We start from the raw sequence: 24132 nt of genomic DNA, 5'->3' as shown, positions 1-24132 counted from the left end.
TGTTTTCTCTAGTCCTTTCTTTTAAAAGTCCACCTACATAGGAATGTTGTTTGTTCTCTGTGTGTCTCTAGGATCTTCTGGAGTAACAGGTGGCATTTTCAGCTACCAGGAGGAACTACTAGCCTCCTGTCCATCCTTTACAACCTAGAAGCTCCTGCAGCTACCAGGAAGAACTACCAGTCTCCTGTCTATCCTTCACAAACCAGAAGCTCCTGCAGCTACCAGGGGAATCTAGTCTCCTGTCTGTCCTTAGGCTCACTGCTCTATATTGAAGAACAAGTTTGTCCTATGTGTACACCGGGGCTCGCTGCTGCTCTCTCTCCTTCGCTTCCTGTTACTTCCTCCTTCTCCCCTCCACCATGACCCTTTAACTCTAACCCCTGACCTTACATCGCCTGGTGGAGAGTCCTTGTAACGCAGCTCTCATCAGTGAGGTATCCAATGAGGCTTTCTGTTCCAAGTGAGACACACATACAGAGTTCAGCAGGAGAGCAAAATGGGGCCAGTAGTAGTGTTGTGGTTTATTTTAGAGTTTATTCTCCAAGTTCCTTTTCCGTTGGGGACAATTGAGTGATGGAATGTGGTGGTTCTGGACTGCTGGTGAACATTAAATAATGGACCTCTTGGAAACTGCTGTGTAGAAGCTGTTTTATCATCAGCATCTTCTCTTAACAACATAAAGCTATCTTTTTCAACCAAGTGAACATAAACAACATTACGGGTTATACATGCTTGGGGCTGGGGCTCTTGGGAATATTACGTATATACTTCTAATGAAGACTTTTCCTGTTTCCCCCTCCCTTCCCCTCCCCTGTACATAAAGAGCTTTCCTTTTTCATTGATGTGACAGTCGGGGACATGGTAAATAGGTTGCTGTTGGGTACTGTGGCTTGGAAAAAAATATTTGTAAGTATTTTGCCTAACTAATAAGATGGAAGTGGAAATATTTCTAAGCATTTAAAGTTGGATAGCAATAACATGTTTATATCCACTGTATCAACACTAAGCTTTTATAGCAGGGGGGAACGTCCTCTAAACACGTCCTCTGAACTAGACTGAACTAAAGCCATGTATTCTAACCCCAGAAATGGGTACCTGACTCAAACTTTCACCTCCTAAATCATGCATTGATATCAATGGGGTAATACAAATGTGTTGCGTGCATGTATCTCAAATTATGATTTGGCTGTATTGGAACAATGTCCTTTTTTTGTATGTGAAAAACTGTCTGTTTTTAGTTTAGTCCTTGGGAGAAAATCTAGTGTACAAATAGCAATTGGCCTTACGCCTCATTTCTTAATAAAAATGATACTTCTGTTTTAATATGTTAAGCTGTCCCTACACAAGTGAAAGTAGATCTGAAAGTGAAGGAAGGACAGTAGGAATCAATCACTGGACTACACAGGGCAACAACGTAAACATAGGAACTAAGAGCACATTTGTAAATGTAGTACATAAGACCTGGACATTTTTTGACGAAGCAGTCGGCTAGAAGAAGTGGTTTTTATAACAATGTTGTATGGATGTGTAGCAGTTTTACACTGGCGTGCCTGTTTTCACTATGTGTAGAACCGACCTCTATGTACTGTAGCTCACATGAGATGAGCTAATTCTACTGAATAAACATATTTTTATTATGGTCACCACATTACCTGAGAAGGTCATTGACTTAGTTTCACAGAGACCGGATCATTCTAGCCTCGGAAGCCCATTTGGGGGTGTAATGTCTGTCTAGTATGGGGGGCTGGGTCTGTGCCTTCCCAATGAGTGGCAAGTGTACGTACGGTCTATAATAGCTTCAAAGTGTGCATTCCAAATAGCACCTTATTCCCTATATAGGGGCCTACTTTTGACCAGGGCCCATAGGATGCACCCTAGATCTCAGATGTCTGTGTAACCACAGTGCACCCATTTTGTAGATTGCACTTACTGTAATGATGTGAAATAAGGATTTCACCTCAAATGAAACTCCCTTCAATACCGACTACCCTTCTGTTCAGTACAACTGTTTCTCTGAATACTCTCCCATCTATAAAGCAATGGGAAATGGAAACATGAACCAATTTGATTCCCTTGTGATGCAATACTACTTGATTTGTCCACTGTGAAACAGACAAATGCAATGTTTCATCGAATTTAAAATCCAACCTATACTTGGTGTTTGGTTTGTACAAAAACATCTCTACTCTTGCACAGGACTAAAATAAATGTCGATTGGCATTAGAGCCAACACCTGTACGGTAGTTAACACTGGGAAGACACTTGTTCTGAATTATTCATGCTGGTTTTATGTCTTTGATTTGAGAGGTGAGACTTTTTTTCCTTGCATTTTAAAATGGCTGTATAAAGAAATAATTGTGATGGCTCAATTGTTGAATCTTGCTATCTGTTGTGCATATCTTCTGTATATTTGAGACAATTTTGCTTTGGGTTGACGACCAATAAATTAACTTGTCCCTTTGAAAGTTTTGCCTCTTCTGGACTAACATTGCGTTAACATGACATTTCATTCCAATGTCTATGTACAACATTCAAGAAAGCAAATTATAGAATTACAATCAAAACTTGTGACTAACCCATACATTTGAAATAGTGCTTTATTGGTTTGCGGCATAATCAGTCTCTGGCATCTTCCAACAGAAGTCTATTGCATTTTATTGTATTTAGGAAACCAACACATTAACAACATCTCAGGCTACTTCTAAAATGGCACCCTGGTCAAAAGTAGTGCACTATATAGGGAATAGGGTGCCATTTAGCCCTGGTCAAAAGTAGTGCACAGGGTGCCATTTTGCTGTCTCAGATTCTGTACAGGAAGTTTCCTTCGCTGTCAAAGAACTCTATCCCATTCTGTACCACTCGCGAAGGCTTTGACGACAGCATTAGTTCCTCCAGTTCTTCCTCTGAAAACACCCTTCCATCCCATCTCTCCTCCTGGTCGTCTTTCTCCTCAACCTTCTCCGACACATTGTCCTCTGGAACATTCTCCTCTTCCTCCCACTCCTCTCTAGAGTTATCTTGTCCTGAGGTGTGTCTCCTGTGCAGGGTTGGTGAGGATGAGAGCTGGGTGGGTAGTGAGGTGAGAGGAGCAGCAGGACTATTAGCAGTAGTCATCATGGCTCTTGGGCCAGGGCCATCCTCCAAGTCCCTGGCTATCAGCCTCTGGCTACTGTGGCTAGCCAGGGTGACCAGGGCACCAGTGCCACTTCCTGCGGGCAGCATGGCTGGTTTGCTACTTCTATGTCCAGGGGCAGGCAGCTGTGGTCTGCCCGGTCCCCCTGCCCCTCCACCACCAGGTAGGGCCTGCTGCCTGCCCTGTCCCCCTGCTCCACCACCAGGTAAGGCCTGCTGCCTGCCCTGTCCCCCTGCTCCACCACCAGGTAAGGCCTGCTGCCTGCCCTGTCCCCCTGCTCCACTCCCAGATAAGGCCTGCTGCCTGTCCTGTCCCCCTGCTCCACTCCCAGGTAAGGCCTGCTGCCTGTCCTGTCCCCCTGCTCCACCACCAGGTAAGGCCTGCTGCCTGCCCTGTCCCCCTGCTCCACCACCAGGTAAGGCCTGCTGCCTGCCCTGTCCCCCTGCTCCACCACCAGGTAAGGCCTGCTGCCTGTCCTGTCCCCCTGCTCCACCACCAGGTAAGGCCTGCTGCCTGCCCTGTCCCCCTGCTCCACTCCCAGGTAAGGCCTGCTGTCTCAGCCTGGCCCACACGCTGGCGTCCTGTTTAGCCTTCCTCTCTGGTTTGGGGGTGAACTTGCTCCTCAGGACTCGTAGGATGATGTCACGATGGACAGAGAATCCCTCTGCCAGACGGTCAATGGTCCATTCCTCTGGTAGCTCCTGCTTCAGATACCTGGGGGTGTAGTCAGTAATTGAGTCATTGGTTTAGTCATTGAGGCAAAACGTTGACATCGTTGCAGATAAAGCTGACACGACTCCCTAGTCTACCTGACAGACAATCAAAACATGTAATTCATACAGTACAGCAAAGCTGTCATCAAGGCAAAGGGTGGCTACTTTGAAGAATCTCAAATCTAAAATATATTTTGATTTAACACTTTTTTGGTTACTACATGATTCCACATGTGTTATTTCATAGTTTGTCTTCACTATTATTCTACAATGTAGAAAATAGTAAAAATAAAGACAAACCCTGGAATGAGTAGGTGTGTCCAAACTTTAGACTTGTACTGTGTATATAATATATTTCTGAATATTTAGTAACATTGCAGCCTTCCTCACCTGATCTGTTCCATGGCGTCCCAGCTCAGCTTCCTCTCTGGAGCTCCAGACTCAGTCAGCTGTCTCTTGACTATATGGTACTTCACCGTCCTCTGTCTCCTCCTCTCTTCACTAGACAGGGAAGGTGAGAGACTGCATTAGGCCTAGTTGCATCACGAGTGATGACTTGATAAATATATAATATTATCTTAAGATACTATGTAGGCCTATCACTGACCGGGGTGAAAGTGGCAAGTATGTAGACAGGCACCCTTCAATAGGCCTGGTGGTCCCAGGTCTGTTTGTGCTGTACGCATCACCAACAGTTCTTAGTCAGAAAGACCACTCAAACAGATCTGGGACCAGGGCAAAGCCTAGGGTTCAGTTTAGGATAAATGTTTCTCACCTGAACACAGCCTGGACCTTGTCGTCTACATCGTCCATATCTGGATCTTCAAACCTCTCCTCCTTCTCTCTGTGTCTGTGGGCCGAGGTCCTGTGTGTCTGCCTCTGATCCATCCAGGCCTTGCTGGCATCTCTGCTGACGTTTCGACTACAGCTCCTTGTGGGCATCACTGACACTTTGCCAAGCCTGGAGGCAATCAAGGAGACCATCCTGAAAGACATGGCTATTCTGAAGGCTCACCACTGGTCACCAGACACTACTGGATGAAGAAAAGACAGGATCAGAAATTCTCGACATGTTCTATTTCGCCGATTTGCCCAGCACGTCCATTCGGTCTGATCTAGTTAGCTACAAAAAAAGTTCAGCTCGCTGAAATAACCTCAATGCTAATGGAAAGACCCTCAAACTTTTACAGATGGCCAACAGAGCATCCTGTTGGGCTGTATCACCGCGTGGTACGGCAACTGAAAAACAGCTTCTATCTCAAGGCCATCAAACTGTTAAATAGCCATCACTAGCCGGCTACCACCCGGTTACTCAACCCTGCACCTTAGAGCCTGCTCCCCTATATACATAGACCTGGAATCACTGGCCACTTCAATAATGGAACACTAGTCACTTTAATAATGTTTACATAATGTTTTACTCATCTCATATGTATATACGGTAATCTATTCTACTGTATTTAAGTCAATGCCACTCCGACATTGTTCGTCCTAACATTAATATTGTAGCGACCCTGGGTTCTGACACCAGTTTAATGAAACAGCAGGGAGCAGGTCTCGACGCTCGACCCCTAGCCCGAGGTCCGGCGCGCTATCGACTGTGTCGCAAAAACATGCTCAAGCGGCAGAGTCGATTTCCGCGCTTATAAACCCAGGGTCGTTACAATATATTTCTTAATTCCATTATTTTACATTTGTGTGCATTGTTTTGAATTGTTAGATACTACTGCACTGTTGGAGCTAGGAACACAAGTATTTCACTACACCCGCAACAACATCTGCTAAATATGTGTATGTGATCAATAAAATGTGATTTGATAGTAACCTTGGCTAGTATTCAGAGCTAGTTAGCTACATACGCCTCTTGCTGCTACCGCATATTCACATCTCACAAACTATTCAAACAATAACCAGGTGTCTAGCCAACATTGATAGAAACAATGAAACAATTGTATTCACCCAAATAAGATTCTCCTGCTTTCTTTAGCTACATTTCAGTCTAGACCTGCTTGTCTCGTGGAAACAATGTAGCACTTCCGCAAACAGTCTTAGTCGTGAGTGGCATACAACCTATATTTCCACATACTGCCACCTACTGGCATGTGGTGTTGAAAAAACCCCGATACATATCAATCACTACTTGATCGAAAATAACAAACAACAAACCTTAATTTAAGTAAATGCATAGATATTTATGAATATTACCCATGTATGCAGTGGTAGAATCTGGTAAAGAGAGATTAGCACCAGTGGTCTTAAGTAATAAATACTTTAATGTACTACTTAAGTCGTTTGAGGTATCTGTACTTCACTTTACTATTTCTATTTTGGAAAACGTTTACTTTTACTTCACTACATTCCTGAAGAAAATAATGTACTTTTTACTCCATACATTTTCCCTGACACACAAAAGTACTTGTTACATTTTGAATGCTGGACAGGAAAATGGTCCAATTCACACACTGATCAAGGCAACATCTCTGGTCATCTGTTGGAGTGTGCCCTTGGCTATCTGTAAACTTAAAAGTAAAAGTATGAATAATTTCAAATTCCTTATATTAAGAAAATCAGGAGGCACCATTTTCACGTTTTTTAAGTATATTTAGCAATTACATTTACTTTTGATACTTAAATATATTTAAAACCAAATAATTATAGATTTTTACTCAAGTAGTATTTTACTGGGTGACTTTCACTTTTACTTGAGTCATTTTCTATTAAGGTATTTTTACTTTTACTCAAGTATGACAATTGGGTACTTTTTCCACCACTGACTCCAACAGTTATTTTTTTCTGAGAACGACAGGCAGGACATTACATACTGAACCAATTGCATCATCTGTCGGGTTGTATCGGCAATCTTCGTCTTTCTTCGCCTCAACGATCACATGCATCTCTTCGACATCGCTGTTGTTTCATTTGCGCCATTTTGTCTGCTCACTTTGGTGATTGGGCTTTGGAACCCTGTACTGGAGCCAATCAGAGGGATACCGGACAGCGAAGAAACGGTAATAGAAGCCCTATGATAGTTGTCAGCACGGATTGGTTTGTCATTGACCAACCAAATTACTAACTCTACAAAATACAGGAATCGAACGTTGAAGCAAATCAACGTTGTGTTTTTGAACTGTAATGATTTCATTAATGATTGTAGTACAACATAATCCTTGCTACATAACCGAGCCGACGGAGACAGATTTGCATGCTAAATGCAACGTTAGCTTTGAATAAATCCAATAAATAATGTGCTGTTTTGTAGCTAGCTAATGTTATACGCAAATATTTATGCATTTTCAACATGCTTCCGTTCTTTATGTGAACATTTACAGCCTACGGAGTTAACTTGCTAGCTAAGCTAACTAGCTAGTCAACTGTCCAGCTAGCTAGTTACCTAATGTAATACCTGTGCCTTATCCCAAGCTAGCTAACGTTAGCTGTGTAGCTAGCAACAGTAAAGCTAGCGAACAACAAAGAAAACACATCAAGATGTCCTTCAACAAATCTAACGTCAAGAAATATTGTCCAAATCAAATGTGTTGGTCACATTCAAATATTTAGCAGATGTTATTGCGGGTGTAGCGAAATGTTTGTACTCCAACTGAATGATATCTTGATGATGTACCCGCCTCAGCTGAATCATTAAATTTGGCAACAATCCTGAAGGACAAGAACCGGAAAACACATGAACGCTCGTGTTCCACATGTCCGCTGAAATGGTGACTGTTTAGCTAGTCAAGCTAATGCCCAACAATCAATCATAGTATTTTCCTGTTATATGTGGCTACAACAACCTCATAGCCTACGATTGCTTGTGCGACCCTTTGGGTTTGATATCCCAGCTTGTATTGGACTTTCCTTTGTAGGCCTAATTTGTCACTCTGCCTCTAATTTGATTGATCAAACTCTGTATTTTGACAATGACAGGAAGGACTGTGACTAACGGACCATGGAGTACACCACCGCCACCACCTCAACAGGGGAGCAGATAGTCGTGCAGACGTCCAACGGACAGATCCAACAACAGGTTAGTGGCAACAGTTCAACCTGAGCTGGTGAATCTCAACCAGACTTTACTGAGGTACAACAACTGAATACAATGTATGCCTACATGTTGTTGAGTCTAGACTGAGAAGTGTCATTATAGGCAATTCATTTTATATAAAATGATTAAATCTAATCTCAGACTTCTGGGATGAGTTATCTGTAGCTGTACCTTGTTCCGTGTTCATTAGGCACTAAACGTCAGAAAACTGAATGAAACAGGGAAGGGCTACCTGGATTTAGGGGCTTGTTTAAATAAGAAATGCACTTTTTTGTTTTCCGTTACAAAAATGCTTTGAAACGGTTTCCGGTTGCGTGCCCTAATGAACATGACCTTGTCTGCAGACTCAGGGCACAATGACGGCTGTGCAGCTGCAGACCGAGGCGCCGGTATTGACGGCCTCTGGCCAGCAGGTGCAGACACTCCAGGTAGTGGTGTGACCGTCTGCCTATGTCACATTGTCACCCGGTCACAGTATTACATCGCACTGCATTAGTGTCACAGTGTACAGCATGCCTCTCGCCTACCATGCCCCATCTCAGTGCTAGCTTCCCAAGAACGCTATCGCTGCTCTGAGCTGCATGTCCCCAGCTCAGTGACTGGTTTGACTGAGTCAGTCCGAGTCATCCATGAAGGTACTAGCAACAGTCTGAAACATCGGATTGACCATCATATTATGGGCATATGCCAGAGTTTTTCACCATTGTTCACGCTATGATCCGCTTACACTGTCAACTGGTTCATGTGTTCATAATTTTATGTCCTAAAACAGGAATTATATTCTGTTTTAATGACACGCTTGGTGTTTTATCAGCGCTCTGGCTGTGACATGAAACTGCAGAGTTATAGTATACACTGAGTGTACAAAATATTATGAATACCTGCTCTTTCCATGACATAGACTGGCCAGGTGAGTGCAGGTGAAAGCTATGATCCCTTATTGATGTCACTTGTTAAATCCACTTCAATCAGTGTAGATGAAGGGGAGGAGACAGGTTAAAGAAGGATTTTTAATCCTTGAGACGATTGAGATTGATTGTGTATGTTTGCAATTCAGAGAGTGAATGGGCAAGACAAAATATTTAAGCGGCTTTGAATGGGGTATGGTAGTAGGTGCCAGGCGCACCGGTTTGTGCCAAGAACTGCAATGCTTCTGGGTTTTTCACGCTCAACAGTTTCCCGTGTGTATCAAGAATGGTCCACCACCCAAAGGACATCCAGCCAACTTGACACAACTGTGGGAAGCACTGGAGTCAACATGTGCCAGCATCGCTGTGGAACGCTTTCAACACCTTATAGAGTCCATGTCCTGACGGATTGAGTCTGTTGTGAGGGGAAAAGGAAGGCATTCTTAATTATTTGTACACTCAATGTATATGATTATCTGGGAATGAATGTATCAACTTTAACCCACCCACCCACAGGTCCAAGGCCAGCCCCTGGTGGTGCAGGTGAGCGGAGGGCAGCTGATCACATCGTCAGGGCAACCCATCATGGTGCAGGCTATGGGGGGGGGACAGGGACAGACCATCATGCAGGTGCCTGTGTCTGGAGGACAGGGACTACAACAGGTGAGGAATGGGATGAGAGGAAAACCATAGACATATAATTGCTAGAACCCATTAAATTAAATTAGAATGCTTTCAAAGTGCAGTGTTCTTAGAGTCTTTTCCCATTCTAGGAATCATATTTATTTGAGCCAGAGTCTGGAGTTGGAATGATATCATGAACACTCTATCATCTGATTATGTTTCATTGTCAGATCCAGCTACAGGGGGGACAGCAGATCCAGCTACAGAACGGTCAGACGATCCATCTAGGGGGTCAGCAGATCCAGCTGCAGAACGGCCAGATGTTACAGCTAGGGGGACAGCAGGGTCAACCCCAACAGATCATCATCCAACAGCCACAACAAGCCATCACAGCCGGACAGAACCAGGTACACACACACACACATGTACACACACACACACACACACACATACACACACACACACACACACACACACACAGAGAGAGGTATACACCTATACAGACTTCTGATGACACACTTCCTCTATTAGCACAATGTGACATCATCGCTAACCATCAGCATTTGCGTCTGAATTCAAACATACTTTTAGTTCAACTTCCACATGAGGAACTACAATGTAAATTCAAATCTCTCATTGACACTGAATCATGGGTGAACTGATAAAGCTGCAGCAAGGCCAGAAAATATTAAGTTTCAATCCTATGCAATATATACATTCGGTGTTCCGATTGACCTTTAGATTGGGCAAAACGAGTGACCTAAGACTAAGAGCCTTTGAGCGTGATATGATCGTCGGTGCCAAACGTGCCGGTTCCAGTATTACATTTACATTTAAGTCATTTAGCAGACGCTCTTATCCAGAGCGACTTACATTTAACCTTTATTTAACTAGGCAAGTCAGTTAAGAACAAATTCTTATTTTTCAATGACGGCCTAGGAACAGTGGGTTAACTGCCTTGTTCAGGGGCAGAACGACAGATTTGTACCTTGTCAGCTCGGGGATTTGAACTTGCAACCTTTCGGTTACTAGCCCAACGCTCTAACCACTAGGCTACCTGCCTCCTCTAACCACTGGGCTACCCTGCCGCCCCCATGTATCTCAGAAACTTCCGGCCTCCTGTTATTTTCACGCACGACAGTGTCTAGGGTTTACAGAGAATGTTGCGACAAACAAAAACAAACAGTCAGCGGCAGTCTTGTGGGCGAAAACAGCACGTTGATGAGAGGTCGAAGGAGAATGGCAAGAATCGTGCAAGATAACAGGCGGGGGAAATAACGAAACGCGTAACTCGTCGGTCCTTGTCACGGATGGGCTATTACAGCAGACGTCCACACCGGGTTCCACTCTTATCAGCTACAAACAAGAAGAAGCAGGTCCAGTGGCAACGCCATCACCAACGCTGGACAATTGAGGAGTGGAAAAATATCGCCTGGTCCGACGAATCCCGGTTCCTGTTTCGTCATGCTGATGTCAGAGTCAAGATTTGTCGTTAGCAGCATGAGTCCATGGCCCCATTCTGCCTGGTGTCAACAGTACAGGATGGTGCTGGTGTATTGGTGTGAGGAACGTTTCACTGGAACACGTTAGGTCCCTTGATACAAATTGAGTAATATTTCCATGCCCTGAAGAATTCAGGCTGTTCTGTATGCAACAGGGGTTGGACCCGGTACTAGATGTGTGTACCTAATAAACTGGCCACTGTGTGTGTGTGTGTGTACAGTGGCAAGAAAAAGTCTTTGAACCCTTTGGAATTACCTGGATTTCTGCATAAATTGATCATAAAATGTGATCTTATCTTCATCGTAAGTCACAACAACAGACAAACACAGTCTGCTTAAACTAATAACACAAACAATGATATGTCTTCATGTCTATTGAACACACCGTGTAAACATTCACAGTGCAGGGTGGACAAACTGTGAACCCTTGGATTTACTTCTGTGTTTTGGGTCATTGTCCTGTTGCATCACCCAACTTCTGTTGAGCTTCAATTTAGCAGGTAGCCTAGTGGTTAGCGCGTTACGCCAGTAACCGAAAGGTTACTAGATCAAATCCCCGAGCTGACAAGGTAAAAATTTGTTGTTCTGCCCCTGAACAAGGCAGTTAACCCACTGTTCCTAGGCCGTCATTGTAAGTAAGAATTTGTTCTTAACTGACTTGCCTAGTTAAATAAAGGTTAAATAAATGTTTTAAAAATTGCGAACAGATAGCCTTACATTCTCCTGCAAAATGTCTTGATAAACTTGAATTAATTTCCCCGTCTGATAGCAAGCTATCCAGGCCCTGAGGCAGCAAAGCAGCCCCTCTTTAGCTGACACTCTAGGGTTCTTAACCTGTTAGGGGGGCAGCCCGTCACCGGTACACTTATGACAACATCCAGGTCAGGTGCAGGGCGCGAAATTCAAAATCTATTTTTTTTAAATATTTAACTTTCACACATTAACAAGTCCAATACAGCATTTGAAAGATAAACATCTTGTCAATCCAGCCAACATGTCTGATTTTTTAAATGTTTTACAGAGAAAACACCACATATATTTATGTTAGCTCACCACCAAATAAAAAAGAGGACAGACATTTTTCACAGCCCAAGTAGGATTCAAGTAGCATGCACAAGCCAACCTAACTAACCTAGAACCAACCTAAACAACCTAGAAAAAACTACCTCAGGTGACAGTCCTATAACATGTTACACAATAAATCTATGTTTTGTTCATAAAATGTGCATATTTTAGCTATAAATCAGTTTTACATTACTGCTCCCATCATAGCTACAGTCTGAAATCGCACGGGAATAGCCAGAGAAAATACAGACACCAACGTCAACTACTAATTACATCTCATAAAACATTTCAGAAAAATATATGGTGGATAGCTAATGAAAGACAAAGATCGTGTGAATAGAGCCAATATTTCCGATTTTTGAAGTGTTTTACAGCGAAAACACAATATATCGTTATATTAGCTTACTACATTAGCTAGCATACGGCAGCATTGATTCTAGTCAAACGGTAGCATAGCACAGTTCGACAGATATATGAAAAAGCATCCCAAATTGGGTCCTTATCTTTGTTGATATTCCATCAGAATGTTGTAAAGGGGTCCATTGTCCAGTACAGTCTTTGTTTGGGTTCCAGAACGAACTATTTCCCTCTTGTATTAGCAAGCACACTGGCCGTGCGGCGCTAATCTCTCTTTCTTCAAACAATTCTTGCGTCACATCACGTCTAAAGTCCAGAATAAATTTCAATAATATAATTAAACTATATTGAAAAAACATACTTTAGGATGATTTTGTGACATGTATCAAATAATATCGTAGCCAGAGCTCATATTCACCTTTAACGAGCGTTTTCCATGAGCCGAGTCCATATTCTACTTCGTGACCAGATTTTTTTTTTAAGTGCGCAGGTCTTACTCCAAGATGTTTTGTTCAGTCCCTGGACGAGATATTCAACTGCTTTCTTCTCTCACTTCCGCATTACACCCAGAGGAAGGCGTGTGACGTGTTTCTACAGTCCTAAGTGACATGACCTTTTATAGACAAGCTCTTAAAGAGAGACATCGCATTTGGAAATCTCAATTCCGGATAGGAAATGGGCTGTAAAAATAGTTCTGTTCCACTTAGAGAAATAATTCAAACGTTTTTAGAAACTAGAGACTGTTTTCTATCCAATAGTAGTAAATATATGCATATTGTAAGAGCAAAAATTTCTTAAGAGGCCGTTTGAAAATGTGCACATTTTCCAGTTTTTCAATATTCACCCTGCAGCCATAATTAACCTCATTGAGCATTCTGCACTGTGCTCTTGCAGTCATCTTTGCAGGACAGCCTCTCCTAGGGAGAGTAGCAACAGTGCTGAACTTTCTCCATTTTAAAGACAATTTGTCTTACTGTGGACTGATGAACATCAAGGCTTTTAGAGATACTTTTTGTAACCCGTTGCAGCTTTATGAAAGTCAACTATTCTTAATCTTAGGTCTTCTGAGATCTCTTTTTGTTTGAGGCATGGTTCACATCAGGCAATGCTTCTTATGAATAGCAAACTCAAATTTAGATTTTTTTGTTATTTATAGGGCAGGGCATCTCTAACCAATATCTCGTCTCATTGATTGAACTCCAGGTTAGCTGACTCCTGACTCAGATAGTCATTAGCCTAGGGGTTCACATACTTTTTCCAACCTACACTGTGAATGTTTAAATTATGTATTCAATATAGACAAGAAAAATACAACCATTTGTGTGTTATTAGTTTAAGCACACTGTATTTGTCTATTGTTGAAGATCAGATCAAATTTGATGACAAATTTATACCGAAATCCAGGTAATTCCAAAGGGTTCACCTACTTTTTCTTGCCACTGTATATACCTTTCAAAGGGCAAAATCCCCCTTGTTGGTTCAGTCTGATAGGAAATATATATATATATATTTATTATATTCTATGTTTATTATATTCTATATTTCTTTCTATTTATTTTTTTGATTTGTGTATTGTTAGGTATTACTGCACTGTTGGAGCTAGGAACACAAGCATTTAGTTAGGTATTACTGCACTGTTGGAGCTAGAAACACAAGCATTTAGTTAGGTATTATTGCACTGTTGGAGCTAGGAACACAAGCATTTAGTTAGGTATTACTGCACTGTTGGAGCTAGGAACACAAGCATTTAGTTAGGTATTACTGCACTGTTGGAGCTAGGAACACAAGCATTTAGTTAGGTATTACTGCACTGTTGGAGCTAGGAACACAAGCATTTAGTTAGGTATTACTGCACTGTTGGAGCTAGGAACACAAGCATTTAGTTGGGTATTACTGCACTGTTGGAGCTAGGAACACAAGCATTTAGTTGGGTATTACTGCACTGTTGGAGCTAGGAACACAAGCATTAGTTGGGTATTACTGCACTGTTGGAGCTAGGAACACAAGCATTTAGTTAGATATTACTGCACTGTTGGAGCTAGGAACACAAGCATTTAGCTTCACCCACGATAACATCTGCAAAATATGTGTACGCGACCAATAACATTGTATTTAGATTTTTAATTATATTTTATAGCATTAAGGAGATAGATCAGGGGTATGGCCCTGCGATAGACTAGCGTCCTGTCCCTGTACTGGTACATCAAGCTGCCTCACACTACAGAAACAAGAGATATACTCCTGCTCCTATGAGCGGTTGTGGCTCGCACAAGCCAAGGCTCATGCAAGGCTACTTACTTTACTTGTCGCCACACTGTATATGACCCAGTCCTGTGTGTTTTCCTATAGGGCCAGCAGATCCAGTTGCAGCAGGGCCAGCAGATCCAGTTGCAGCAGGGCCAGCAGATTCAGTTGCAGCAGGGCCAGCAGCTTGCGCAGACAGCTGATGGACAGACCATCGTCTACCAGCCAGTCAACGCAGATGGCACCGTCCTGCAACAGGGTATGTTTACAGTATGGCCACACACACACCGACATGCTTGGGCGCACACTTGCCGACACACACACAAATACAAACAAACAAATAAATGGTGAAGGTGGTGGTTTTAAGAAGGCCTTTTCTCCCCAGGAATGATCACCATCCCAGCAGGCAGCCTGGCGGGGGCCCAAATGGTACAGACAGGTGGTGCCAACACCACCACTACCAACAGTGGACAGCAGGGCACTGTGACCGTCACCCTGCCAGTCTCAGGCAACATGATGAATGCTGGTGGCATGGTCATGGTAAGGCCCCAACCAGAGATACCCAGATTATTACCTAGATCACTGAGGGGGTTGGGGCACGGTGTGTTAATACCTGGTTATTATAGAGCCTGTAGTGTGTTAGTACCTGGTTATTATAGAGCCTGTAGTGGGTTAGTACCTGGTTATTATAGAGCCTGTAGTGTGTTAGTACCTGGTTATTATAGAGCCTGTAGTGGGTTAGTACCTGGTTATTATAGAGCCTGTAGTGGGTTAGTACCTGGTTATTATAGAGCCTGTAGTGTGTTAGTACCTGGTTAGTATAGAGCCTGTAGTGGGTTAGTACCTGGTTATTATAGAGCCTGTAGTGGGTTAGTACCTGGTTATTATAGAGCCTGTAGTGTGTTAGTACCTGGTTATTATAGAGCCTGTAGTGGGTTAGTACCTGGTTATTATAGAGCCTGTAGTGTGTTAGTACCTGGTTAGTATAGAGCCTGTAGTGTGTTAGTACCTGGTTATTATAGAGCCTGTAGTGGGTTAGTACCTGGTTATTATAGAGCCTGTAGTGTGTTAGTACCTGGTTAGTATAGAGCCTGTAGTGGGTTAGTACCTGGTTATTATAGAGCCTGTAGTGGGTTAGTACCTGGTTATTATAGAGCCTGTAGTGGGTTAGTACCTGGTTATTATAGAGCCTGTAGTGGGTTAGTACCTGGTTATTATAGAGCCTGTAGTGGGTTAGTACCTGGTTAGTATAGAGCCTGTAGTGGGTTAGTACCTGGTTAGTATGGAGCCTGTAGTGGGTTAGTACCTGGTTATTATAGAGCCTGTAGTGGGTTAGTACCTGGTTATTATAGAGCCTGTAGTGGGTTAGTACCTGGTTATTATAGAGCCTGTAGTGGGTTAGTACCTGGTTAGTATAGAGCCTGTAGTGGGTTAGTACCTGGTTATTATAGAGCCTGTAGTGGGTTAGTACCTGGTTATTATAGAGCCTGTAGTGTGTTAGTACCTGGTTAGTATAGAGCCTGTAGTGTGTTAGTACCTGGTTATTATAGAGCCTGTAGTGGGTTAGTACCTGGTTATTATAGAGCCTGTAGTGTGTTAGTACCTGGTTAGTATAGAGCCTGTAGTGTGTTAGTACCTGGTTATTATAGAGCCTGTAGTGTGTTAGTACCTGGTTATTATAGAGCCTGTAGTGGGTTAGTACCTGGTTAGTATGGAGCCTGTAGTGGGTTAGTACCTGGTTAGTATAGAGTCTGTAGTGGGTTAGTACCTGGTTAGTATGGAGCCTGTAGTGGGTTAGTACCTGGTTATTATAGAGCCTGTAGTGGGTTAGTACATGGTTAGTATGGAGCCTGTAGTGGGTTAGTACCTGGTTAGTATAGAGTCTGTAGTGGGTTAGTACCTGGTTAGTATAGAGTCTGTAGTGGGTTAGTATAGAGCCTGTAGTGGGTTCATAGCTGGTTAGTATAGAGCCTGTAGTGGGTTAGTACCTGGTTAGTATAGAGCCTGTAGTGGGTTAGTACCTGGTTAGTATAGAGTCTGTAGTGGGTTAGTATAGAGCCTGTAGTGGGTTCATAGCTGGTTAGTATAGAGCCTGTAGTGGGTTAGTACCTGGTTAGTATAGAGTCTGTAGTGGGTTAGTACCTGGTTAGTATAGAGTCTGTAGTGGGTTAGTATAGAGCCTGTAGTGGGTTCATAGCTGGTTAGTATAGAGCCTGTAGTGGGTTAGTATAGAGCCTGTAGTGGGTTCGTACCTAGACTCAGTGAGGGCATATAATTAAATATTACACAATAGTTTATCTCCGTGGTATGGGGTGTTTGATCAGAAATAATTGTTGCAAATTAGCCTCGGTCAGACACAAACACACACACAGCAATCAGTGTGTTTGTTATTCAGATAGTCTATGCAGTGTCTCTCTTTCCCCCCCCCCCCGCTTTTTCTATCCCTCTCTCTCCTCTTTGCCAGAGGCTCTAACTAGTATGTCTCTCTTTCTCTCTCCCTGCTAGATGATGCCTAGCGGGGGTGCGGTTCCTGCTATGCAGCGTATCCCTCTACCTGGGGCTGAGATGTTAGAGGAGGAACCGCTGTACGTCAACGCTAAACAGTACCATCGCATCCTGAAGAGAAGACAGGCCCGCGCCAAGCTGGAGGCAGAGGGCAAGATCCCCAAGGAGAGGAGGGTGAGTAGCCTGGGTTAGGGTTAGTGTGTGATGACTGGCCCGAGCTAAGCTAGAGGAAGAGGGCAAGATCCCCAAGGAGAGGAGGGTGAGTAGCCTGGGTTAGGGTAAGTGTGTGATGACAGGCCCGAGCCAAGCTAGAGGCAGAGGGCAAGATCCCCAAGGAGAGGAGGGTGAGTAGCTTGGCCTCTGTCTTTCTGAAGGGCTGTCACTATGGAGAATGGGAATTGATCATGTCCTGCTGCTGCTGGACTGAGAACATAACTTAGTGTTGTTAGTAGGGCTATACAGCTAGATTATTTAATACTTTACAAACTTTACCTCACAGATTGTTCAAATTAGTTGTGGTTAGGGGTGTAACCGTGCATGTATTCATACATAAACGCTTTGTATGGGACCTCCTGTGAGCCCAAATGAAGAAAAAAAAAATTAATGATTTTTTTTTCAGGCCCATGCCGAGTAAATCTGAGCTGGGAAATAAACATTTCAGGTTATTCCGTTAAAACAACTACAGCCTATCACACGTTGTAATAAAATGTCCTTTTTGTGAGGCGCAGCCGGGAACTAGTTCTGTACGATGATGAGGATGATTCTCTATCGTTTAAATCTCCAGTTGGGGAACATTTTGGCTTCCCAGTAGATTACAACGGTGACGGACAGAGAGAGTATGTCTTTCATCTGACTGCGCAATCCACTGTCTCATCAGCCCAGCCAGGCAATTTATAAACTTGATCTCCACTATAAAAATAATCTCGACATTATCTCACATTTCTTTAAGACTAACATTTGGTTTTCAACAGCAGGGATTTTGTAATAACCTTGCTGTCTGTCTCTCTGACATTTGCAACATTATTTCAATATTGAAATTCGATCTCCAGCTGTCATATAGTAATGAACAGAGAGTTGGAAAGAGACAGACATGCAGCTTTTCTCAGCCAGGTGAAATCATGAATCAGCATCATTTGTATGTCTATATACAAAGACATTTCTATAGAAAAACATGACATGCACATAGTTTGCTGTCTTTCCAGCTTCAGGTTGAAGTTATTGTGTTAGCTGTGTAGTTGGATACCTCTTCTGAACAGTGGCCTGGCGAGAGAGCAAATGTTCAACGCAAGGTGAAATCGCACATTGTTATCAAATTTATTTATATAGCCCTTTGTACATCAGCTGATATCTCAAAGTGCTGTACAGAAACCCAGCCTAAAACACCAAACAGCAAGCAATGCAGGTGTAGAAGCATGGTGGCTAGGAAAAACTCCCTAGAAAGGCCAAAACCTAGGAAGAAACCTAGAGAGGAACCAGGCTATGAGGGGTGGCCAGTCCTCTTCTGGCTGTGCCGGGTGGAGATTATAACAGAACATGGCCAAGATGTTCAAATGTTCATAAATGACCAGCATGGTCAAATAATAATACTCACAGGATGTATATCAAACAAATCCCTAGAAAACAGCTTAAACAAACTATATTTATAATTGTCAAGAAATGTAATGGCCTTCTAAGCCTCTCGGTTTTGATCTATTTTTTATTATTCGCAGCTACTTTGCTGTTGTTCTGGTTACACTGTTTTGTCGTGAATGTGTTAGCCAAAGTTGGCTAGCTACCAAACAAGGGATAAAAACATTGCCAGCCATCATGACAACGGAACATTTCGAAAGAACAACTGGGTCGCGTCCATAGATGTAGAACAAAAAGACATGACGACTGGGTCACTTATCTGGCAAACGAACCGATAGAACGAAACAACCAGCCTGTTTGTGTAGCAACCCTAGATTTGTGTTGAATATATCTTGTGGAAGGATGAAATATTATGAATTAATTCATCAAAAATAATGTTTTAATTAAAATGTTTCAATCATTTTTTTTGAATATGTTGGTAACGCGTTGTGATAATGCCCGAGAAAATCGGTGTTTGGAGGGCTTCTCGGGCATTATCACTGAATTATACCATTTGGCTTGAAGGGCATTCTAGAGCCTGCATTATTTCCCTATAACTCGCATTATTTCCCTATAACGCACAGTATATTTGCACGGTATAATTCAATGGCGATAGTTCATTCTTACATGTTCTATGTTTGAGCTGCTTTTGAAAGCAGAAGTCGAATTGAAAACATTATTGGCCTTGTTGAATTCGATGTTCATAATAGCAAGCTATAGGACTGATGGCTTTGGTTAGCTAAACTAGCACGTCTGTTTGGTTACCAAGGCAACTACTGTAGCTAACTAGTAAACTCGCTAGCTACTTCAGTGGATGTTGATCATATATGTTTTGTTGTTGCGTTAAATGTGTTAAATTATAGCCATGGTATAAAAGACATAATCAACCCGGGGCTCTATGCGTTTTCTGGAAAATAAAGCAACTCCGTGGAAGGTGAGTTCCACTCCGCTAGCGTGTCGTTCCACATCGTTCAGTATTTCCCAGAGAACGCACAGCCCCTCGTTGATTATCTCTTACTGTACGTGTATCTTACTGTCTGCAAACTACCATCTGTTTGTCTTTTCTTAGCAACGTGTTGCTAAAGCGATTGTGTTTATGTTTTTTTATTTGCGCCAATTCTCAGTGGTTGTGAATAGGGGGTTTTAGCACCTTGTGAAAGGCCTCAAACCACGTTACTAGCTTCCCTCTTGCACCCATTTCAGAAAACAAGTTGTACCCGCTCCATATAAGCAAACCTAAGTCGAAGTTTTCAATTCATTGGCGATGCACTCATTGTTGCTCTTACTTAAAGGCCCAGTGCAGTCAAAAACATGATTTGCCTATGTTTTGTATATATTTCTACAGTATTTGGTTGGAATAATACTGTGAAATTGTAAAAATTATGATAATGCCCTTTTATTTATTAATGCTGTTTTTATTTTGTATTTTCTTTACCCTCTCTTTCTCCCCAATTTCAATCTTGTCTCATCGCTGCAACTCTAGTGGGAAACTGACTACCATCCTGAGCACCCACTTCTCACACATGGGGACCTCTGATGTCACCTACTAAGAAAATGGCCTCTATAACAGCATTGTTGGCAGTTAAATGCAAAAACAAAACAGTGTTTATAAAAAACCAATCTTTAAATGGAGTTTTTGAACTCTACAATTTGTTTACAAGCATGATAGTCTGTACTTTTAGTTTATTAGCCAATCAGTGTTCCTCAACGAGTTAAAATCACATGAATGCAACTTGTATTTACAACTTTATGGTAAATCCCCCCCCCCCCCCCCCCGCGCATGGTTACGAACACAGCATCAGAGTGGAAACTTGAGAGGCCCAAAATAGCAAGCCGGTCACAACAGACAATGTAAGGAACATTGTGAATGCTGAACATTGTGAATGGCACTTAATTTCCCCGTTGAACTGAAACCGAACCTTGACTTCAAAACCGCAATACCTACCGAACTGTGAGTTTGGTGAACCGTTACAACCCTAGTTGTTAGTGACTAACACCTCTCTCTCTCTCTCTCTCTCTCTCTCTCTCTCCCTATCTATCTATCTGACAGAAATATCTGCATGAGTCCCGTCACCGCCACGCCATGCAGCGCAAGAGGGGAGACGGAGGACGCTTCTTCTCTCCCAAGGAGAGGGAGGAGATGGCCCTGGCCCTGGCCCAGGTAGGAGAGCTGGAGAGGGGGAACCAAAAGCAGAAATTGAGGAGGGGATTGTTTGAGCTCCTACTGGCTGCCTCCTCCCCATAACTGCCATTTATACAATTTGAAGTGAAGAGTCCTTACTAAGTTCTTCAGGCTATATACAATACACATAAACCCAGGGCTTCACTGGTGCCAATACATTTTCCAGTTGGTGGCACTAGCCCATGATTTGGCGTCACAATAGAAACAAATTCAATGTCATTCCAGTCCCTCCCGGATTCTGCGATTGCATTTTTTTGTTGCAAAATCACAAATTCCTCTTATATTATGCGAGGGCTTGTTAATTTGACCAATCACTGCTCCTGAGAGGTGTAGCGGTCTAAGGCACTGCATCGCAGTACTAGAGGCGTCACTACAGACCCTGGTTCGATTCCGGGCTGTATCACAACCGGCCGTGATCGGAAGTCCCGTAGGGCGGCGCACCATTGGCCCATTATCGTCCGGGTTAGGTGAGGGTTTGGCCGGGGTAGGCCGTCATTATAAATAAGAATTTGTTCTTAACTGACTTTACTAGTTAAATAAATAAAAAAACAGCACTGAAATTGTCAAGTCATGGTTCGATCGAGCCACACGTCAATTTGCACGACAAATTCAACAAAATCGTTGCATATTGCCATGCAAAATATCATAATAGCCACAGCAAAATCAAGAATTACAAAAATCACTGCAAAATTCAGTGCTTTATTAAAGTTGCCACTATGCAGACATCGCTCCGCCATTTCCTGTTTGCAAAAATTATAATAGTTTGCCTAATTTCAGTTTGTGACAAAAAAAAGCAACTGTACTGTAGAGAATCAGTGTACCATCTAAACCGCTGTAAAATATATTTTCAATAACCAAAAATATTGTGTTTTCGGCTGTTTGAAACTTAAGAACGGGAAGCATAGAAATAGAGGACATAGAGCAGATCTACCGCTTCATAAAAATACGTTTTTGTCCTGAATACAGTGTTACGTCCTAAAAAGTGTTACATATTGCACCTTTAAGAGGTGTATTAGACTACTGAAAAGGTATTCAATAATAAGTTTTATCTAAAAAATGTTGTGATTCAAAATATTTTGATGTGCAACCTAATCCAGTAATTGTTATACTTTACTGTTAAAATAGGACTGCAGTCAGCATGCCAATTGCATTTTCCCTCACAACTTGAGACATCTGTGGCATTGTTTTGTGTGACAAAAATGCACATTTTAGAGTGGCCTCATGCTGTTTAATCAGCTTCTTGATGTCACACATGTCAATTGGATGGATTATCTTGGCAAAGGAGAAATGTTCACTAATGGCGACGTAAACAAATTTGTTGCCAAATTATGAGAGAAATAAAGCGTTTGTGTGTGTTTATTTCAGATCATGAAACATGGGACCAACACTTTACATATTCCGTTTATACCTTTTGTTCAGTGTAATTTGTAAACATTTACTTTTATTTTTTGACTTTGAAAATGTGGAGTCGGTTGTGTAGATCAGTGAAAAACTAATTAAATGTATTCCCTTTTGAGATGCAATGTTGAGGCATTGATGACTGTGTAATGGGTGTATAGACATTAACTAGCGACATGTTTCTGGTTGCATGTGTTGACTGGTATCCTACATCTTTCCTCTCTGTCTCTCTCTCCTCTCTCTCTCCCTCTCTCTCTCTCTCTCTCCTCTCTCTCTCGCCTTCTCTCTCTCTCCACTCTCTCTCTCTCGTCTTCTCTCTCTCTCTCGCCTTCTCTCTCCTCTCTCGCCTTCTCTCTCCTCTCTCGCCTTCTCTCTCCTCTCTCTCTCTCTCCTCTCTCTCTCTCCTCTCTCTCTCTCTCTCTCTCCTTCTCTCCCCATAGCAACAGGCAGAGCTGGCCGCCCAGGCAGGAGACGACTCTGTAGCCCAGATGGTCCGTGTTTCGTAGCATTCTACACCCCGACAACGTCTTCCTCCGTATATACACCTCTCGCTAAGCTTGGCCGATATACCGTATACCGGGGTATTTCCAAATACCGACAGTATGATTTTCAATACCGTTTAAAATAATAAATACCATAATATTTTTGTTCGGGGGTGCGTGCTACACCACCGCTTAGAAATCTAAAATGTGTCATAAAAAGGATATCCTGTTCAGGGCTCCAGCTAGTTTATTGTGTAATATTATATATATAAACTAGATGTATGTATATATGTATATATATATATATACATACACACATCTAGTTTATATATATATATACACACATCTAGTTTATATATATATATATATACACACATCTAGTTTATATATATATATATAAACTAGATGTGTGTATATATATATACATATATATATATATATATATATATGTATGTATATATATATACACACACATCTAGTTTATATATATATATATATATATATAAACTAGATGTGTGTGTATATATATATACATACATCTAGTTTATATATATATATACACATCTAGTTTATATATATATATATATATATATATATATATATATATATATATATATATATATATATATATATATATATATATATATAAACTAGATGTGTGTGTGTGTGTATATATAAAAACTAGATGTGTGTGTGTATATATCATTTTAATAGCTCCCCTTATGTGCATTTCCAGTAATACCCGGTATGGTACAGAAACAGTGATACCCGGTATGGTACAGAAACAGTGTGACATTATGAAATTCTTGATACTGCCCAACCTTACCCCTTGCCCATATAAGGCTCTGCCTGTATTCTATGACTGGGATTTCTCCATGATGGGTCACTATGAATGAACTTTAACCCTTGACCTTTTACTGGAACTGTTGTGCTGTGTTCTGGAAACCAATACTATGGTTACAACTATGAGATGTTTTACCTTCATAAAACCCTGGTCGATGTCTTCATGTTTGCTGAAGCAGTCATAACTGAAGGTAGTTAGTAGCAGAATACATTTCGTTGGTCTTACAGGAGCTTATTTTTTTTGGTGTATTTTACTGAAGCAAAGACTGTTTACAAATTCAGCTGTCAGAGTCAAAATGATGGTAATTATTTTTTGCCCTGTATGTATCTTGTTTGTTGAAACATGCAACATTATAGAAGCCTTGGTCCATAGGAATTCTCAACTCCGATATTGACATACTAAATGGATATTTGTTAGAATGTTTTTGGAAGCACTTCTTGTAGAAAAACAGAGAGGAGAATTGAAATTTCAGTTTACTTCCTGAATTGAATTGGAAATTGACCCCAACACTACTTTTCAGAAGGG

The 24132-nt window shown here is 42.0% G+C and overlaps 3 protein-coding genes across 12 annotated transcripts in view; 2 read left to right on the top strand and 1 right to left on the bottom strand.

Moving 5' to 3' along the window:
* The window catches only part of LOC129861316 (sortilin-like), a 52259-nt gene extending 49794 nt beyond the window's left edge, over nt 1–2465 (top strand). For both annotated transcript variants that reach the window (XM_055932630.1, XM_055932631.1), the window contains one exon: nt 72–2465. In XM_055932630.1, the coding sequence (XP_055788605.1) occupies nt 72–86 (15 nt within the window). In that variant the 3' untranslated portion in view covers nt 87–2465. The remainder of the gene's footprint in view (nt 1–71) is intronic.
* A 114-nt stretch (nt 2466–2579) lies between these two features.
* LOC129861317 (keratin, type I cytoskeletal 9-like) lies at nt 2580–6756 on the bottom strand. 5 transcript variants are annotated; one of them, XM_055932636.1, is made up of 4 exons: nt 6669–6756; nt 4622–4807; nt 4237–4347; nt 2580–3847 (listed from the first exon to the last, which is right to left on the bottom strand). In XM_055932636.1, the coding sequence occupies exons 1-4, from the start codon at nt 6683–6685 to the stop codon at nt 2800–2802; spliced, it is 1362 nt and encodes a 453-aa protein (XP_055788611.1). In that variant the 5' UTR covers nt 6686–6756; the 3' UTR covers nt 2580–2799. The 5 variants fall into 5 exon arrangements, with proteins under 5 accessions (XP_055788611.1, XP_055788610.1, XP_055788607.1 ...); XM_055932635.1 differs by having other exon boundaries at nt 4622–4880; nt 6669–6755; XM_055932632.1 differs by lacking the exon at nt 6669–6756 and adding an exon at nt 5806–6657 and having other exon boundaries at nt 4622–4880.
* Nucleotides 6757–6978: 222 nt separating this feature from the next.
* Nucleotides 6979–23129, top strand: LOC129861318 (nuclear transcription factor Y subunit alpha-like). 5 transcript variants are annotated; one of them, XM_055932638.1, is made up of 10 exons: nt 6979–7562; nt 7771–7870; nt 8233–8316; nt 9313–9459; nt 9651–9827; nt 14694–14847; nt 14974–15128; nt 17094–17267; nt 20752–20862; nt 22722–23128. In XM_055932638.1, exons 2-10 carry the CDS (start codon nt 7793–7795, stop codon nt 22785–22787), a joined length of 1146 nt encoding a protein of 381 aa, XP_055788613.1. In that variant the 5' UTR covers nt 6979–7562; nt 7771–7792; the 3' UTR covers nt 22788–23128. The 5 variants fall into 5 exon arrangements, with proteins under 5 accessions (XP_055788613.1, XP_055788617.1, XP_055788615.1 ...); XM_055932642.1 differs by lacking the exon at nt 8233–8316 and having other exon boundaries at nt 6983–7562; nt 14742–14847; nt 22722–23127; XM_055932640.1 differs by lacking the exon at nt 6979–7562 and having other exon boundaries at nt 7780–7870; nt 14742–14847; nt 22722–23129.
* The last annotated feature ends 1003 nt before the right edge of the window (nt 23130–24132 follow it).

Source organism: Salvelinus fontinalis, chromosome 8, assembly GCF_029448725.1.
Source record: "Salvelinus fontinalis isolate EN_2023a chromosome 8, ASM2944872v1, whole genome shotgun sequence".
NCBI classification, from domain to species: domain Eukaryota; kingdom Metazoa; phylum Chordata; class Actinopteri; order Salmoniformes; family Salmonidae; genus Salvelinus; species Salvelinus fontinalis.
This window is presented reverse-complemented; position numbering and strand designations above follow the sequence as displayed.

What these genes read in the sequence shown, in the direction of transcription:
- LOC129861317 (XM_055932635.1), bottom strand. Translation starts at nt 4,842, where the DNA reads ATGTCTTTCAGGATGGTCTCCTTGATTGCCTCCAGGCTTGGCAAAGTG. An exon ending in AAGGTCCAGGCTGTGTTCAG is followed by an intron (nt 4,348 to 4,621) that starts GTGAGAAACATT and finishes TTCCCTGTCTAG; the next exon opens with TGAAGAGAGGAGGAGACAGA. An exon ending in GACGCCATGGAACAGATCAG is followed by an intron (nt 3,848 to 4,236) that starts GTGAGGAAGGCT and finishes CTACACCCCCAG; the next exon opens with GTATCTGAAGCAGGAGCTAC.
- LOC129861318 (XM_055932638.1), top strand. Translation starts at nt 7,793, where the DNA reads ATGGAGTACACCACCGCCACCACCTCAACAGGGGAGCAGATAGTCGTG. An exon ending in AGCAGGTGCAGACACTCCAG is followed by an intron (nt 8,317 to 9,312) that starts GTAGTGGTGTGA and finishes ACCCACCCACAG; the next exon opens with GTCCAAGGCCAGCCCCTGGT. An exon ending in TCACAGCCGGACAGAACCAG is followed by an intron (nt 9,828 to 14,693) that starts GTACACACACAC and finishes GTTTTCCTATAG; the next exon opens with GGCCAGCAGATCCAGTTGCA.